At 44.4% G+C, this 15,361-nt stretch overlaps 1 protein-coding gene across 3 annotated transcripts in view; it reads right to left on the bottom strand.

Annotated features, from left to right (window-relative positions):
* The window catches only part of PTPN14 (protein tyrosine phosphatase non-receptor type 14), a 179,130-nt gene that overhangs the window by 26,552 nt on the left and 137,217 nt on the right, over window positions 1–15,361 (bottom strand). For all 3 annotated transcript variants that reach the window (XM_072733279.1, XM_026001114.2, XM_072733278.1), the window contains exons 9-13: window positions 12,675–12,762; window positions 11,824–11,906; window positions 9,116–9,173; window positions 5,344–5,422; window positions 1,829–3,306 (exon numbers count right to left, since the gene is read on the bottom strand). In XM_072733279.1, coding sequence (XP_072589380.1) covers window positions 1,829–3,306; window positions 5,344–5,422; window positions 9,116–9,173; window positions 11,824–11,906; window positions 12,675–12,762 — 1,786 coding nt within the window. The remainder of the gene's footprint in view (window positions 1–1,828; window positions 3,307–5,343; window positions 5,423–9,115; window positions 9,174–11,823; window positions 11,907–12,674; window positions 12,763–15,361) is intronic.

The following is a 15,361-nucleotide window of genomic DNA, read 5'->3' as shown; positions in this document are numbered from 1 at the left end:
GTTGTGGTAAAGGAGCCTGGGCCAGGATGTGCTGAAAATCCATTTCTACCAATGCATTCATTACTTTTTCCAGGCTGGGAAAGCTCTCCCCCAGGGCGCCACCCCCGTGTTTCATTCCATCCCCCAGCCAAATGGTTTTACTGGCCAGGGGCACAGGCATATCTTTCACAATTTCCCTCTAGGTTTGCAAAAAGTGGAAAAAGTTATGCCTGTACCGAATTCTTAGCACTACTCTAACTCGTGGCCAAAACTGTGCTGCTGGGAATGTTCTGAAAATTTGTCGAAAGTAGTAATGTTCCTACGGATTAGATTCCTGAACCCAAAAACGTGGCTTTCATAAAACTTTGGTCCTTAACTGTTCTCCTTAGTTTGATAACCACTGGGGTGCAGGGAGACTTCTAGAGGAAGGGAGCCTAAGAACTCCATCAAAGGAAATTTTAGCTTGCAACTGTTCTGGAGTTCCTAAAATAAGTGCCAGCCACCCTATGGTAGAAATGTGGTACCTGCAGAGGAGAAGTCAATATGGGTTTGATGACTTGTAGTGAAATGATGCTTTTACTTTTTTTTTTTTTTTTAAGATTTATTTATTTATTGAGAGAGAGAGAGAGGCAGAGACACAGGCAGAGGGAGAAGCAGTCTCCATGCAGGCAGCGCGACATGGGACTCGATCCCGGGTCTCCAGGATCACACCCCGGGCTGTAGGCAGCGCTAAACCGCTGTGCCACCGGGGCTGCCCGATTCTTTTACCTTTTTAAGGAAATTTCTAAAACAAGGAGTAATGGTGATCTGAAATATTTTTTAAAGTAGTAACTACAGGGGTGCCTGTGTGGCTTAGTCATCTGACTCTTGGTTTCAGCTCAGGTCATGATCTCAGGGTCATGGGATTGAGCCCCGAGTCAGGCTTTGTGCTCAGTTCAGAGTCTGCTTGAGATTCTCTCCCTCTCCCTTTGGCCCTCCCCTTGCTCGCTCATACTTTTTCTCTCTCTCTAAAATAAAATGAATAAATGAAATCTTAAAGTAGCAACTACAATCTAGCAATTTTCTCATTACTAGGAGATAATGCACTTAGTTGCTCTGTGTGTGCACCTGTTACCTATACACTCTTGTTGTGACAATATACCTGGTTCTCCAGCTGGTACGTATCCTCAGTAAGAGTTATTTATGTCTAATATCAGGCATCTCCAAATGCTTTACGTGTGTGTCTATGCACGCGTATGTTCACATGCATGTGTGTGAATACTGAGAGAATGAGCTTACGGGGAACTGAAGCTCAGTGATGAACTTGTGAGTTTACGGTAATGTTTATGGTTTGTGTTACGCATCTACTGAAAGAAAATCTGAAAATAAAGCCGAACACGTCATGGTCCAGTCATTACTGGTGAGCCATCTCTGACACAGAGCTCTCTACACAGAGCTGCGCTCTGAAGGGATGTTGCTCTTTTACTACCTAACTGGGGGAAAAAATGCTTCTCCCTAAAAGAACCAACAAGAAATGTAGGAAGGAGAGCTCCCAGCAGCTCACACAACAGGACGTCTGACCCTGAATAAAGAGCACAATGCTGGCCCAAACAACCTGCAGCATCCTGACTCTACTGTGGCGCCTTGCACCAAGCACAGCAATTAGAAGGCCCAAATGAAAATGGAAGATTTGACTGAAAGGGGAAAAACGAAAGTTTTGTGAAATAAAGTACTGCCCATTGAAATGCCAACTGATACTCTAATTCCCTAACACATTCCCTGGATCAGCCTCGCACTGCCTTCGGTCCTGGTGCTTTTGCACCCTGTGTCATGGGGATGCCGACACTGCCCCGGAGCAGAGGACACTTACCCTGAGGGCCATCTCTCTCTCTACGATGCTGTCTTCCAGGGAGAACATCTCAGACACGGGTCTCTCCTTCACAGGCTCTTTTTTGACCCGCTCCTTTACGCTTGTCAGGTCGGGTTCAGAGATGGACGGGCCCAGGGAAGGCCCAGCCACTGCCAGCTGGTCAGCGCGGGAGACGCTGATGGCCTTGGCTGGCCCGTGTCTCAGGACCCTGGCCCTGGCCATGGCAGGAGGCAGGCTGACCTGGTCTTGCCGCAGCGCCCCATTGCTAACGCTTTTCCTTGGGCCAGGGTACTCGGGTGGGGGTTTGTTTGGGATTCGGGCCAAGGCCGCCTGCAGCTGGGCACTGTACCCCATCTTCTCCCGGAGCACAGGGATCTGGGGCACCGATCCCGGGACCTCCTCCTCCTCCTCCTCGCTCTCACTGCTGTGGATCAGCATGGTGGCGTCGGAGAAAGTCTTCTTGTGGTGGTAATGGGGAAGCTGGTGGGCCTCGTGGCTCCCTGGCACCTCCTCGGGTGGCCCCTGCTCCCGGAGCGTGTTTCGCCGGGCCATGGGGATATTGAGTGACTTCAAGGTCATGGCTTCCATGCCCCGCACCATGCTGCTCATCACCTCCAGGCTGTGGCGCTTATTCACTGCGCCGTGGTGCTTGGTGGCCGTGAGGGGCTCGCTCACCTCCTGGAGAGACTGGTGCACCACCGGGGAGCTGTCCTCCTGGAAGGTCTTCACGGACAGCTGCACTTTGCGGGTCACCAGGTCGGGGCTACTGCCGCTGACGTACTTGTGGCGGTGGCTGGCGAGGTCTGGGGTGCTGGTGGCAGGGCGCGGCCGTGGGTAAGGGGGTGGCGGCCTGAAGAGATAGTTTTTGAGCATATGAGCCGTGCTGTAGTTCTGGGTGCCTTGGAGCTGCATGTTGGCCAACTCTGGCGTGCTCACCGTGTGGGAGATGGCACTCGCCCCCGGCTTGCTCGGCACCGAGCTATTCTTTGGGTTTATTTGGTCAGATGGACTGACAAGTTTGTGACCATAGCCTCCCTGTGGCCCATAAGGGACAGTGTAGGGGTGCCTCTCCCGCATCTCGGGCTGGCTGTACACCAGATCCTCCGGCTGGTTGTAGGCATGCGTATTGATGATGTTGAGGTTTCGCAGAGACTGGCTCTGGCTGTCGGCATGCAGGACCCCCCTCTTCATCTGCCGCATGACTGTCTCATAATCGGGGGTGGGCCGGTAAGATGGCACGATGATGGCGCTGTGCCGGTGGCTAGGGATGTAGTCAGCCCGCATGATGTCACTCCCTGGGATACTGAGATTGGAGGACACAGGAGAAGCCTGGATGAAACTCTGGGAGCAGCTGAGGGAGTTGACGCTGTGAACACTACACACGCTGCCATTGGTGACGGTGCCATTTAAATAATTTAAGTCCAGACTGTTGTGAGAGTTGTAATACAAGGCTTCTTCATTCCCGTGGAAAATGCTGTCTATAAGAAGTCAAACAAAGGCACGTGAGCCTCCACATCATCCTGCTTCAATTAAGTTCATCCTCACACTCATGCGCATGATTTTTAGAAGTCATTAAAGGTGAAATTCTGTGGTCTCCACCCACATATTCCATGAAAAAACTAGTAACTCTTGGGTGAGAGGCCAACATACAGAAGGAACACTTTAAAGCATACTAAAAAGAAAAAAGGGAATCTAATCAAAGAACGCTATGTACACCTTCGGAATAGTTATCACCTGGGACAGTTCTTGACTTTGCCATGAGCTTTGAAATTAGGCACCATCGATGGCCCTCGTGGTAGGTAAACCTGTCGCCTTGTCCAGCAACAGGACTGGAACATTTGGGCCAGGAGGCCAAGAACTTTACCAGGGCAGCAGATTTGAAGTTACGGAGTACCTGCAGCTTCTGTTCCTGACTGCAGTGGGGAAAGGTCCCCTTACCCGAGGGACCGCTGAGCATTCATAAAGACACAAGTGATGCAGTCAGGATGGCAGCATGCATGGCTAGCTTGTTCTGAGCAGCAACCAGAGGAGGGCAAACCCAGAATCAGGAGTTCTTTTAGCCACTGCCTAAAACTCGCCCCTAGAATCGGTTTCATCACTGAGGTCAATTCACATTAAAATTAATGGTAGTTTAAGGAGGTACCTACAGAGATATAAAGTAGATTTCTGACGTCAGGCCCATCCTGGGTGTCCAGGGTTCCTTTAACACTAATGCTCATCCACGCACGCATGCGCACGTGCACGCATACGCAGCCCTAGGAAGGCAATCTCTTGCCAAAACACTGCTTTTGGTGGGCAAAGTACATTCATTTTCATACTCAGATTCAAGCACGGACAAAGTAGAAGAGGACATAGCAGAAAGGCAAACAAAACAAAACACCCCCACCAACCAGAAAAGGTGAATGAAAACACTTGGCTGCCTGAAGAGGAGTTTGGCACAGGCCAGACGAGCTGAGCTAGATAAGAGAAACTGGCAAAACACAGAGACGAAGGTGCCCACTCATCCACCTCTAGTGGGGTCTGGTGCTTTCCCACAGAAGCTGGGCAATTTTGCCTGTCTGCTTGTAAAAAAAGTAGTGTCTTATTAGACAGTCTTGATTATCTTCGTTTCCATACCCACACTCTGACAGTACAGACAGATTCAAGATAGCCAGCATATGGTAACGCGGAAACTAATTATCCACCTAACATATTGTCAACATCTAAGTTTAATATCATTCCTTTCTGGAGATGCAGTTAATGTAACGATGCACTGGCTCAGGCATCATGATACCAATTTTCACCTCTAAGCTCCTCCACTATCCTGGATCCTCTGGATTCTTTCTGTATCTGTGAAATGGAACAACAGTACCTATCGCATGGGTTTATTTTGAGGATTAAATGAAACAATACGTGGCAAGTGCTCAGCACTGTGTTCAGGGAGAGGAGTTGCTCTATAAATGTTCATTGTTATCACTGTAATCATTATTATTGGAATGGATTTTTCTCCCACGTTTTGCATGGGAGTGTTTGGCGAGAAAAAGAGTAATGAGATTTCGTTTACTGGGAGGCAAGAACAAGGGCACTAACAACTGGCAAGCAACAGATAAAAAAGAGGAGTAGAGATGACCTGTGCCCTTCTGTTAGTATTCTGGATGCCTGTATCCCCTGTCACCCTGAGAGCCCAACTGCTACAAGCTTTCTGACACCAGCAGTGAGGGTGAAGAGTATTCCATTGGGCTGACTGCCCCTCTCCCTTCTCCAAGCCCACTTACCAGAGGCAGGAGAAAAGGAACTTGCTCACTGCTTTCTCCCAACTCCCCTGGCAGCCAATCCTGGAAAAATTTTTCTCTTAGGGGCAAATAACATTCTGTGCCTTGCATAAATTGAAGCTGCTGCCTGCTGTCATTCAGACAATGACAAAATCAAGACAAAAGTTATCACTGTTGTCTAAAAAAAAAAAATCACCTTTACTGCTTATAGGGTGCTCAGTTTTTCATCTTAGGAAGGAAGGGAAAAAGGCAAGCCGTGGTTACCTTGTGAAGTGTGCGTTTCCGAGTAGTGCTCACCACACTGGACGTGCATGGGAGGCAAGATGTACGGCTGCTGTCGGGGCTGAAACAGAGAACATGACAAAGGTGGGAAGGCCGTGACACGAGTGGCCGGGGTCTCTTGCAGGGAACCAGCCCACCACTCACCCACATCTACAGGGAGGCGCTGTGTGGCTGCTCTGCCCGTCTGCCCTTGATCCCTCCCTCTTTGACTCACCTGTACCCCCATCCCCTCGTAAGTTTAGGCCTGGAGAAACAGGAAGGGAGGGGTGCGGAGGCTGGTTCAAGGCGAGAAAGATAAAGAGGCTACAACGAACACATCATCTATTTCCTGATACACTTGCAAAACTCCCAATGCCTTATTTAAAGGAATAACTCAGAACATGGATATTATTATGTTCTTCCTAAGAAATAATGACAACATGGAGGGGGAACTCTTTCATTCTATTCAAAACTGGCTGTACCTATGACCCTTGTTCACAGCACCACCATCGACTTCCAATAGGGATAAGGGTAGTGTGAAGCTCGGTCCACTTGCAAATTTATATAAAAATCTGAAAAGTGAGCCATAACAACAAGTGTGCTGTTCTCAAGAGCAATTACTTGTAGAAGACAATATGGAAAGGCCTTGCTGGCAATCTGGTTCAATCATCTACTCTCCTGCCCCCCTCTTCAGTGAAGAATCTTTTCCAAGAGATTCTTAAAGATGGCATTTAGCCTCAATCTGATTAACTTCCTACTGTAGGCAAGGGTAAACTTTCAGAGGGGGAAAAATGCGTACATAGGTTCAGTATTTATGAGCCATCAAAGGAAATATGATTAGTTGCTAATGTGGTCTAGGGCGAGACACTGAACCTTAGTAGGTCTCAGCTTCTTGTCAAATCACAAACAATATCCAATTTATTTATATATTCGGGCTCCAGCTGAGAGCCTGTTTGAGGAAAAAGCTTTGACACTAAAAAAGTCTTTTAAAAACTTTAACCTTGTAAACCACGAAACAGGCTGTCTTATATTTCTATTTGATTATTTCGAAATTAGCCTTATAGATATTGGTTTAAATGTTACTTTAGGAAAGAAGTTGAGATCAAGCCTAAAAACTCAAAGCCAGCAGGGGTCACACTTTCTTGTATCCCCCAGTACAAGAAGAGGTCTCTCCAGAATTTGAAGCTGGGTAAATAACTCATCTACCATGTTCTCAGCCACAAATAATGCTTACACATCAAAAGGGCATATAAAGAAGGTAATGAAGACAAGGGATCCAAAAATTAAAAAGAGTCAAGAGAGAAGAAATAAAGAACTGAAATTAATCTGAGAAAGTAGTTCTTGGTACCAAGGAAAAGGTGCTATTATCAGCTTTTATAAATATTCCCAAAATCTCCCTTTGGCTGGTTTTTGAATTACAATTTTAAAATATTTTTCCTCTTCTTGGTAATACATAACTCAACTCAATTTTTCCAGAGTGGGGACAGCTGGCTTGAGGCTTGAAAAAAACAGACAGACACATACATAGACACACACACACAGTGGGGCGGGATTCATAGGAGGTAACAGAAATACATGGTAAGGCGAAGTTGAGTCTCTGCCTTCTCTTGCCCTTATTTAAAAAAAAAAAAAAAACATCCAGGAAGTGCCTGTTTATGAATTGGCGTAAGTATACAGCAAAGGACAAAACAACAAACCCTCCAAATACCATTTCAGGATATAACTTATTCCATAGATGTATATATATATATGTATATACTCCATTTATATAATGCATATCATTCTATTTCTTTCCAGAACTGCTAATATAGAAACGAGTGTGATGCCAAAACACAGGCAGCAGAAGGGCAAGAGAAAACTGCAGGACCGGTTATCAGTAAGGAAGGCAGAACAAGACCCCATCACTCATTCCAGGGAACTCGTGGTGAAATGGTTTAACCCTAAAGGGTACAGGAAAGAGGGACACCCTGACTTTGGCTTCCTGCAGATTGTCTTCATCCAGATAGAATAGGAAAGCCTCTTTATCTTCTCTAGATGAGTAGGATGAGATCCAATCACAAGACAGCCTTAAATACTTTGCCCTTGTGCTGTTGTTTCATGGACATAAGTGAAAAATTATCTCCCTAATGAAGACATGTAGACTCTAAAGAAAAAAAAATAATACTCACAAAGGAGAAGTATAAAGAGACCAGCGCTATGAACAGATCTATTAATGCCTCAAGTAAAGACCAAAGTGACCCTCTAGATCTCCAAGGCAAGGGCTACTTGTGAAATATTTTGCATGATACCGAGATTAATAATATGCATAGAGGTACTCAGGAATGTGATGACCTAATGGTGCAACTCAAGAATTCGAAGAGTTCATTATCTATGTATTTTCCAGAAAAAAGAAAAATCCTCAAGACCTTCCTTTTAAGAGACGAGTTAAAGATATGCTATAGGGCACACATTGTACATGAGGAAAAATTCAATTTTATTCTATCAACTGGAAGGAAATGCTCACCTAGAAAATTTTAAAGGTCACGTGTTTATTTTGGTTTTGTGTCACACATCAGAACCTCAAATAGAAGAATTATGATTTAAAACAAGTAGATAATTTAAAGGAAACCAATTCTCCTGCATCTTTCTATGATATCATTCTTAAGTAATCCTCAAAATAAAACACAGCTTAAGACAGAACATATGTATAGAAATTAGAGTTGTGTTTCCTTATTCAGAAAAGGAACAGATTTTTTTTTTTAAACTAATGTTAGATAGAAAAGTAGATTGATTCACTAGGTCAATTTTCTTGACCTTAAGATTAGAAGATGTGCAATTAATCTTCCCCACTGAATACCCTACCTGAAACTGTCAATTAAACTCATTCAATTCTGGTTCATTTAAAAAGCACTTACATTCTTTTTTCTTTCTTTCCTTTTTTTTTCTTTTAAGAGAGGGGAAAGGAGAAGGGTGAGGGGAGGGGCAAAGGGAGAAAGAGAATCTTAAATAGGTTCCACACCCAGCACAGAGCCTGATGTGGTGCTGGATCTCACAACCCTGAGATCATGACCTGAGCCAAATCAAGAGTTGGACAGCCTGGGTGGCTCAGCAGTTTAGCGCCGCCTTCAGCCCAGGGGGTAATCCTGGAGACCCCGGATAGATAGAGTCCCATTTCCAGCTCCCAGCATGGAGCCTGCTTCTCCCTCTGCCTATGTCTCTGCCTCTCTCTCTCTCTCTCTCTCTCTCTCTCTCTCTCTGTGTCTCTCATGAATAAATAAATAAAATATTAAAAAAAAAAGAGTCGGACACTTAAGTGACTGTGCCACACAAGCTCCCCTAAAAAGCATTTTCTGATTAGTTTATTAAGCTCTATCTATGGGCAGTGAATACAAAAGAATTTGTGGAGCTTGTAACTTTAGACATGTCTGTATGTAACAACCAGGAACAGTGAGTAATAAAACCAAGATGAGCAAGTGGATGAAAACACACACATTAGGTTGCATGCTGAAGAAACATGGTCTCATTGGCCCTAAGACTTACTCTTTAAGGGATGAACCCTGAGCCACACATTGAGAAGTGATGGCCATGGATGGGCACAAGGATGTCCCACACGACGGGACATGGACAGGACGTGGATGTTCAATCACACTTGCTTGGCAGACTGATGCTCTTCTGTGTTCTCATCAGACCTTTAACTGGTCATGATGCCTAAGGATGTCTCCTCTCAAATGAGCAACAAAAGGATACTCCATCCCCAACAGTCAGACCACTTGATTACTGAAGGCTTTATACATACCAGAGAGGACCGGCTCCAGGTGGGCTGGCGTCTGATGGGGGGTGGAGAATTTGATTGTCTACGTGAGAAGTGAAAAAAATGAAAATGGTCATTATATTTATCAGACGTAAAACAACCAGACGGACAAGAGAGGGGAATAAGAGGAGGGGAAAGAGACAAGATAGGTAAGTAATTTATAGCAGAACATAAACATTTATTTCTGAATGATGAGGCTATGAAAAGTTTTGATTGCCTTTTTTATTCTCTTCCTTATTTCCAAAATGTTTGGAGCATATGGTCCTTAGAAAATAAGTTTTATAGCAGGATGAAAAGAAAGATTATGAGAGGAAGAAAGCAAGACTGAAAAATATCACAGTTATTACACGGGTTTTTAAGAATCATACCCTTTGTATCTTTTTGTGTGTGTAATATCTTTCATAATGAAAAACGGCAAGTAGAAAAAAATACTCTTTAAAATGTTGCCAGTCAAATGAAATCCAGAGTGGATTAAGTATGTCTAAGTAAGAGCATATAAAGGTCTTTTTGAATTAAGGCAACACCGATTACAAATATTTATCTAATCGGATCCTTTCCAGACTGAGAATGAATGTGATTTTTTTTTTTTTTTCTAACAGAGAGATAAACATGTGTGGGGACTGGGAGTGGGTTTTATCAAACTCTGGAGGACTGAAATCAAAGGTGCCTTTGAGAAATGGGTCCCGAATTCCAGAGCAACATTTTCCCTAGTCCTCAGTGAGATCACAAAAAGACAAAAACAAACAAAAAATCCAGGACATGTTGAGTTCTCCACCAAGCTAGAATTCTCCAATTCAAAGCACTTTCCTTAATCTGAGAGTTCATCTTTCCTACCTTTTTTAGTGATAGGACATCTTTTATGAAGTGATGGAAACAGTGTAGTAATGTTGGATGTTTTTTAAATAACTGGCCAAATACATTATAAGACCTAGTTACAGGTTTTATAATAATATTGTAAGACCTGCGATTTTTCTTCTCTCAAGAAATATGGGAACCATTCCCTGGAGCTATATGGGAAGATGACAAGCAACAGCTCTGTGTGCAAAAAATAAAAATAAAAATCAGTGACAGTCTTTTAAGGTCAGGGTGAGGAGACCTCTAGAGAAGGATGCTGTGAAGATGATGCTAGATTCATAAAACTCCAGAGGGTTATCCCAGGCCTTAATGCAGCCTGCACTGAGATTCTGAATTTGTTGTGTATATGGAGTACGTGTGTGTACATCTTAGAGAGTCCAGGTTCTTATCAGATAAGAGGTTGGGAATCTCCCATACCTGGTTAAGAACAGGAGAAGAATGATTACTGCAGAAATAGAAAACACAATTTCCTTAGCTTTCCATTTAATATAGGATGTTCACTAATATTAGAAGACCTCAAAATAAAAACACGTGGAAAATTTTATGACAAATCCACTTGCTGAGAAATGGTCAAACCAGAAGACCACAGTAAAATCCATGTGTTGGAACAGTTTTGTTTTAATTCGCCCTCCAGAAGTCAACCATAGACTCCCTGTTCATGTCAAAGACACCCCCACGAATCAAAGGCAACAGCAGGACAGACCCGCACAGAAGTGATCTATAGGGAATCTGTTCAAAAGAACGGCATGTGTGTGTGTGTGTGTGTGTGTGTGTGTGTGCGTGCACGTGCGCACGCACATCTGTACAGTTATGGCTGTTTGATTTGCCACTCCCTCATCACTGCCCTTCTAAATTTACATTTGCAAACTTTGCGGGCAGACCGGATACTATCGCCTATCTTTTTAGACTCCAACAGTGACCAATCGCAATGACTGGCTTGAAAGAGCCTCCATCGTGTAGAGAAGAAAGTGTGTCAGGAGCTGAAGCTCCAGTTCTAAAGCAGCCGCAGTTTTCAGCAGGAACTGCTCTGGGACAATACTCTCACACTCTTGGATGTGTCCACTGGGGGAACGGAAAAGCAGTTCCTCGCTTGCATGTCTATCCCCGAATTCTTTGAAACACAATTAAGCACCTTGGGCGCCCCACCTGCCGAATGCACTTTGCTGAGGGACGTCTTTTGAAGGCAACCAAAATAAAGGCACTGATAGCGTGAGGCCCAGCTACTCTACATCCAAGGTCAGGTCACATTTAAGTTCCTGTATCAGACTCCCTTTATCATCTTTATTTCCAAATTAAATTTAAAAAACACACATGGACTTGTGACATCTATTAGCGTCTTCCAAGTCTTCCTGTAATTACCCCGGCCTCTCATTTACAGGCAGATGACATGACCCAGAAGCACACGCAGGGTTAGCCAACTGTGTAAGAGAAACAGGGCTGAGGATGACAGAAGCTTCTTTTCTTTCAAGTTGGCTTGCCACTCTGTTACACACTTCTGAACCGACTCCGCATCTGACACGAAGGGGCACCCTGGCAAATTGGGAACGGCTCGGCTCCTCCAAACTCATAGCAGAGGATGGAAAGGCACTAATATGGGCCAACCCGTCCAGGTAGTCAAGCACTCAGTCAATTTGTGAATTATTTTCTCTCCAGGCATATGCACTGCACCAGACAGTCTTCATCATTAAAGTTCTTTCACTCCTGCCTGGATGCAGCTTACTCCTTTAACTTCCGAGAGGAAGGAGGGGAAATAGAGCAAGTGGAAAGAGCAATCTAGGACACCCCTGAGGCACATCCCTCAAGCCACGGAGCAAGGAGTGCACGAAATATTTACTTACTCAGTGCAGATTTTGTTTTGTTTGTAAAATTTGTGTCGCGTAGCAAACAACCGAGAGATGTACTTGGCATTTTCAATATCATCCTTGGAAAAGAAGAGATGGGGAAAAAATAAACATTGGTTTGACTCTATATGCATCTACCTAGGATTCTTCTGAATGGGCCCACATCCCTCCCTCCTGTCAGGCCGAGCAGCAAACCGATGTGCTGAAATCTATGGCGAGCATGGCTAGGAAGCCCCCCACCACGGATGCAGACAATCCATCAGTTAAAGAATAAGGCACTGGGCTTACACTGATGAGCTGGCGTGTCTTTACACAATTCCAAACCAACTGCTTTAAAAATAAAGAAATGAATGAAGACAGAGCATGGGATGACCACTGAGAGGCAGGGCGGTGAAGCAACAGCCTTGGCTCTCAAGGGGGCGCTCGACAGAAGGGTGATCACTCAGTTTACTTCGGGTTAGGTTTGGGCTATGATGGGGAAGGAAATTCAGGTCAGCAGGCAAAAGAAAGTGCTGGGCAATATCATGGGGGGGGGGGGGGTGTTACTGGATGCGCAGGCTGTAACTTAAGCGCTGAGGAACGTGGCATGCCAGACATGTGATCCACCACAAACACAGCAGGTGGAGGAACCCAAATCCCAGAGTCCGAACTCAACTTGGAAACCTGGCATTTTGAACCATTACCCAGAAATGAGTAATGACAGCACCGGGCGAGTGTTGGACACTTATCAGTTCAAGAGAACATTTATTCTCTCGCCGTGTGGAGTGCAAGGAAAGGATATCGTGTATTGAGAAATCAAAAAGCCAGCTGCCTGTCGGACCCTGCCCCTGTCTTTCTATTTTGCTTACCGTGTGAAAGAGGGCAGTCTCTTCTTTGTTGATGAGCTCCACTAGAATAGTAGACTTGTTGTGAGTGATATTCCCGATATCATTCCACCTGGTCAAAAGAGAGGCAACTGGGTTTGCCAACGAAGTTCCGTAGGAGGGTCATCTGCTACTGGTGAGTCTCATTTGACAATGTATGATTTAACTATAGTTTTAAAAGCCAAATATTCCTTCTTTCCAAGCAAAAAAGTAAAACACAACTTGCATGGACTTAAATACCTAAAAATGCTGTATAACCTACATCTAGATATTGCTGTTCATAAGGCACTGTTGCCTTTATGACTAGTTAGGGGGAAAAATGTTCAAGGATCTTTTGTCTTGTTTTTCACATTTCCAAACTGCAAAGCATTTCCCATGATCCCTGCTTTTAATGATGGAAAGTATTTTAAAGTCATGTGCTTCCAGGAATCTAGGCCAACGTATCCACATAGATTCTGTGTTGCGGTGTACACTACAGATGGATTATGCCACCAAGAACAAGTGCCCAGAGGATGCTTAATGTGCCCACAGTTTTGTGATCTACACACACAAATTTCCTTCTCTTTCTTCATAAAGACCACAGCTGAAATGAGACATACGAAATAACCACCAGACAAGGGAAGGTAAGCTACTGTGTCCCATTCTACTTGTCAATTTTTAACCATCTCTTACTACTGCCTACCTTCATTCTGTGCCCAGTCTATAATGCCCTGCCCACTGCCTCTTCATGCCAACATTATACTTCCCTATCCTCCACCTAGATGATTTCTTTAAGACCCAGCTCAGAAGTCACCTTCTCTCTCTTCCCCGTCCCTAACCACTCACATGGCAGGAAAGAATCTGGTATAGTCCTCTGTTGAGCACCACATGGCATTATAATTGTTTACTTCTGTGACTCGATCCCCAACTAAGGCAAAAGAGACCATAGGCCTCATGCCTAGAGATTCTGCTTTCTTCACCTCTGTACTCCACACACTTGAGCCAAGTACCTGGCATGCAGCATGCAATAAATGTTTGCTGAAAGAATTAAAAATAATAATATTGCCTTCCATCTGTATAGAGTACAGTTTCTTTACTACCTCTCTAAGATGCTATTTTTGTTCCTACTTTAGAGCTGAGACCGTTTAGGCACAAATGAGAACAGGACATAGCCACGATCACTCTGCTCATCAGAGAAGCTGGAGTTCTACACCTGGGGCTTCCAGGCTTTCCTCCAGTCACCTTTCCATTACTCCCAACACCAACTGTGTTTACAGACATCTGCTGGAGCCATACTCTCTACTGGAGCTCAGCACAGCTGTCTGCTGACTTATAATTCCATCAGATTACATCTACACAGACTGGTAGCTACATGTTCCTCAGTGAAGGTCTCTAGAGATAAGAGATATTTGGTTTCCTCGTGCTCCATTCCTTCAAATCAACTACCACAACTCTGGATCCTTTCCTCACTCAACAATGCGACTTCACTTAGGGGGATCCTTACCATGACATTATGGTAGCAGTCAATTCCCATCCTATAGGGCTGTCAAGGTAAGTGCTGAAGAGGTGTGGAAACAGCTCCTAAGGAACTGAACCAAACCATGAGTGGCTTATCATCAGCAGAGTTTCAAATGGCTATTTCCTTCTATTTAACCTCCATAGCTGGAGATGTAAGACTTGTCTACTTCTCTAGGTTCAAGGAGAATATGAAGCATTGATTTAGCTATGGAGAACTCTGTGGGACAAAATAATGCCTGGACAGCTTTAAGTGGACATACAAATTTGTAGTTACAACTCTTAAAATGTACAGACTGTAGTTGACTAATTTATAATTTGCTATAGGTATATGGAGTTGACTATGTCCAGAAGTAAAAAAGTTTATTCTGCAGTCACAAAGATCTCTCTCTCCCCTCTCCTGCTCCAATAATGTCTCCATTCAAAGAGCAGAAGAAAAATCAATGGACAAAAATAATGGCAGGGTAGGGACCTAGAGGGTGAAAGGGCTGATTAGGAAGCTTTTGGTGGAAGACCATTTGCAAAATGGCCTGCATCGACTACTGATCCTGGGAGTACACAGCTGGACAAGATCCACTTCCAGAAGGTGGACTTTGCTTTGCCTCTAAGAGCTGTCTTGGATGATCTACCATAGGTGCACAGCTCTGCCCATGGACTGCACGTGCAGAAAAGCTGTTCTTCGAATAAATAAGTGGCCATATCACCCTTGTAAATGAAAGCAAGCATGCAGTCTTCGAGATCGTTGATGCAATGGAGACAACTATGGGCACCAACCCCAGCCAGCTCATTGACATGCAATGGGGGAAACGCTTTGCCAAATCCTGAAATTGGTTCTCTCGTGTTAAACGAAGAGGGTTTAAAATGCAAAATAATAATAATTTTTAAAAGTACCCAAATCCTTTAGTTCATAATAGCAAATTCACTGCTTTTCAAAATGCACTTTCTCAAATATAAATGATATGTTTAACATAAAAATTAGTCCACAGTCTTCTAGCACCTGTGGTCAGGCAGAGGGTGATGGAAAATGGGAAGAAGTCAGCCTGGATTTAATGACTGGTCATGAATAATGTGGACAGAGGGAAACAGCAGGACTGGCTGGACGGCCTGCTTCTAACCAGACTCACAGAGTTTAGCACCACTCTTTGGGCTCTGCAGGGGTCAAGAGCACCTTTCCTGGA

The sequence above is a fragment of the Vulpes vulpes genome, chromosome 13 (assembly GCF_048418805.1).
Source record: "Vulpes vulpes isolate BD-2025 chromosome 13, VulVul3, whole genome shotgun sequence".
Lineage (NCBI taxonomy): Eukaryota > Metazoa > Chordata > Mammalia > Carnivora > Canidae > Vulpes > Vulpes vulpes.
Note: the sequence above shows the minus strand (reverse complement) of the source record. Positions and strands in the feature narration are given on the sequence as shown.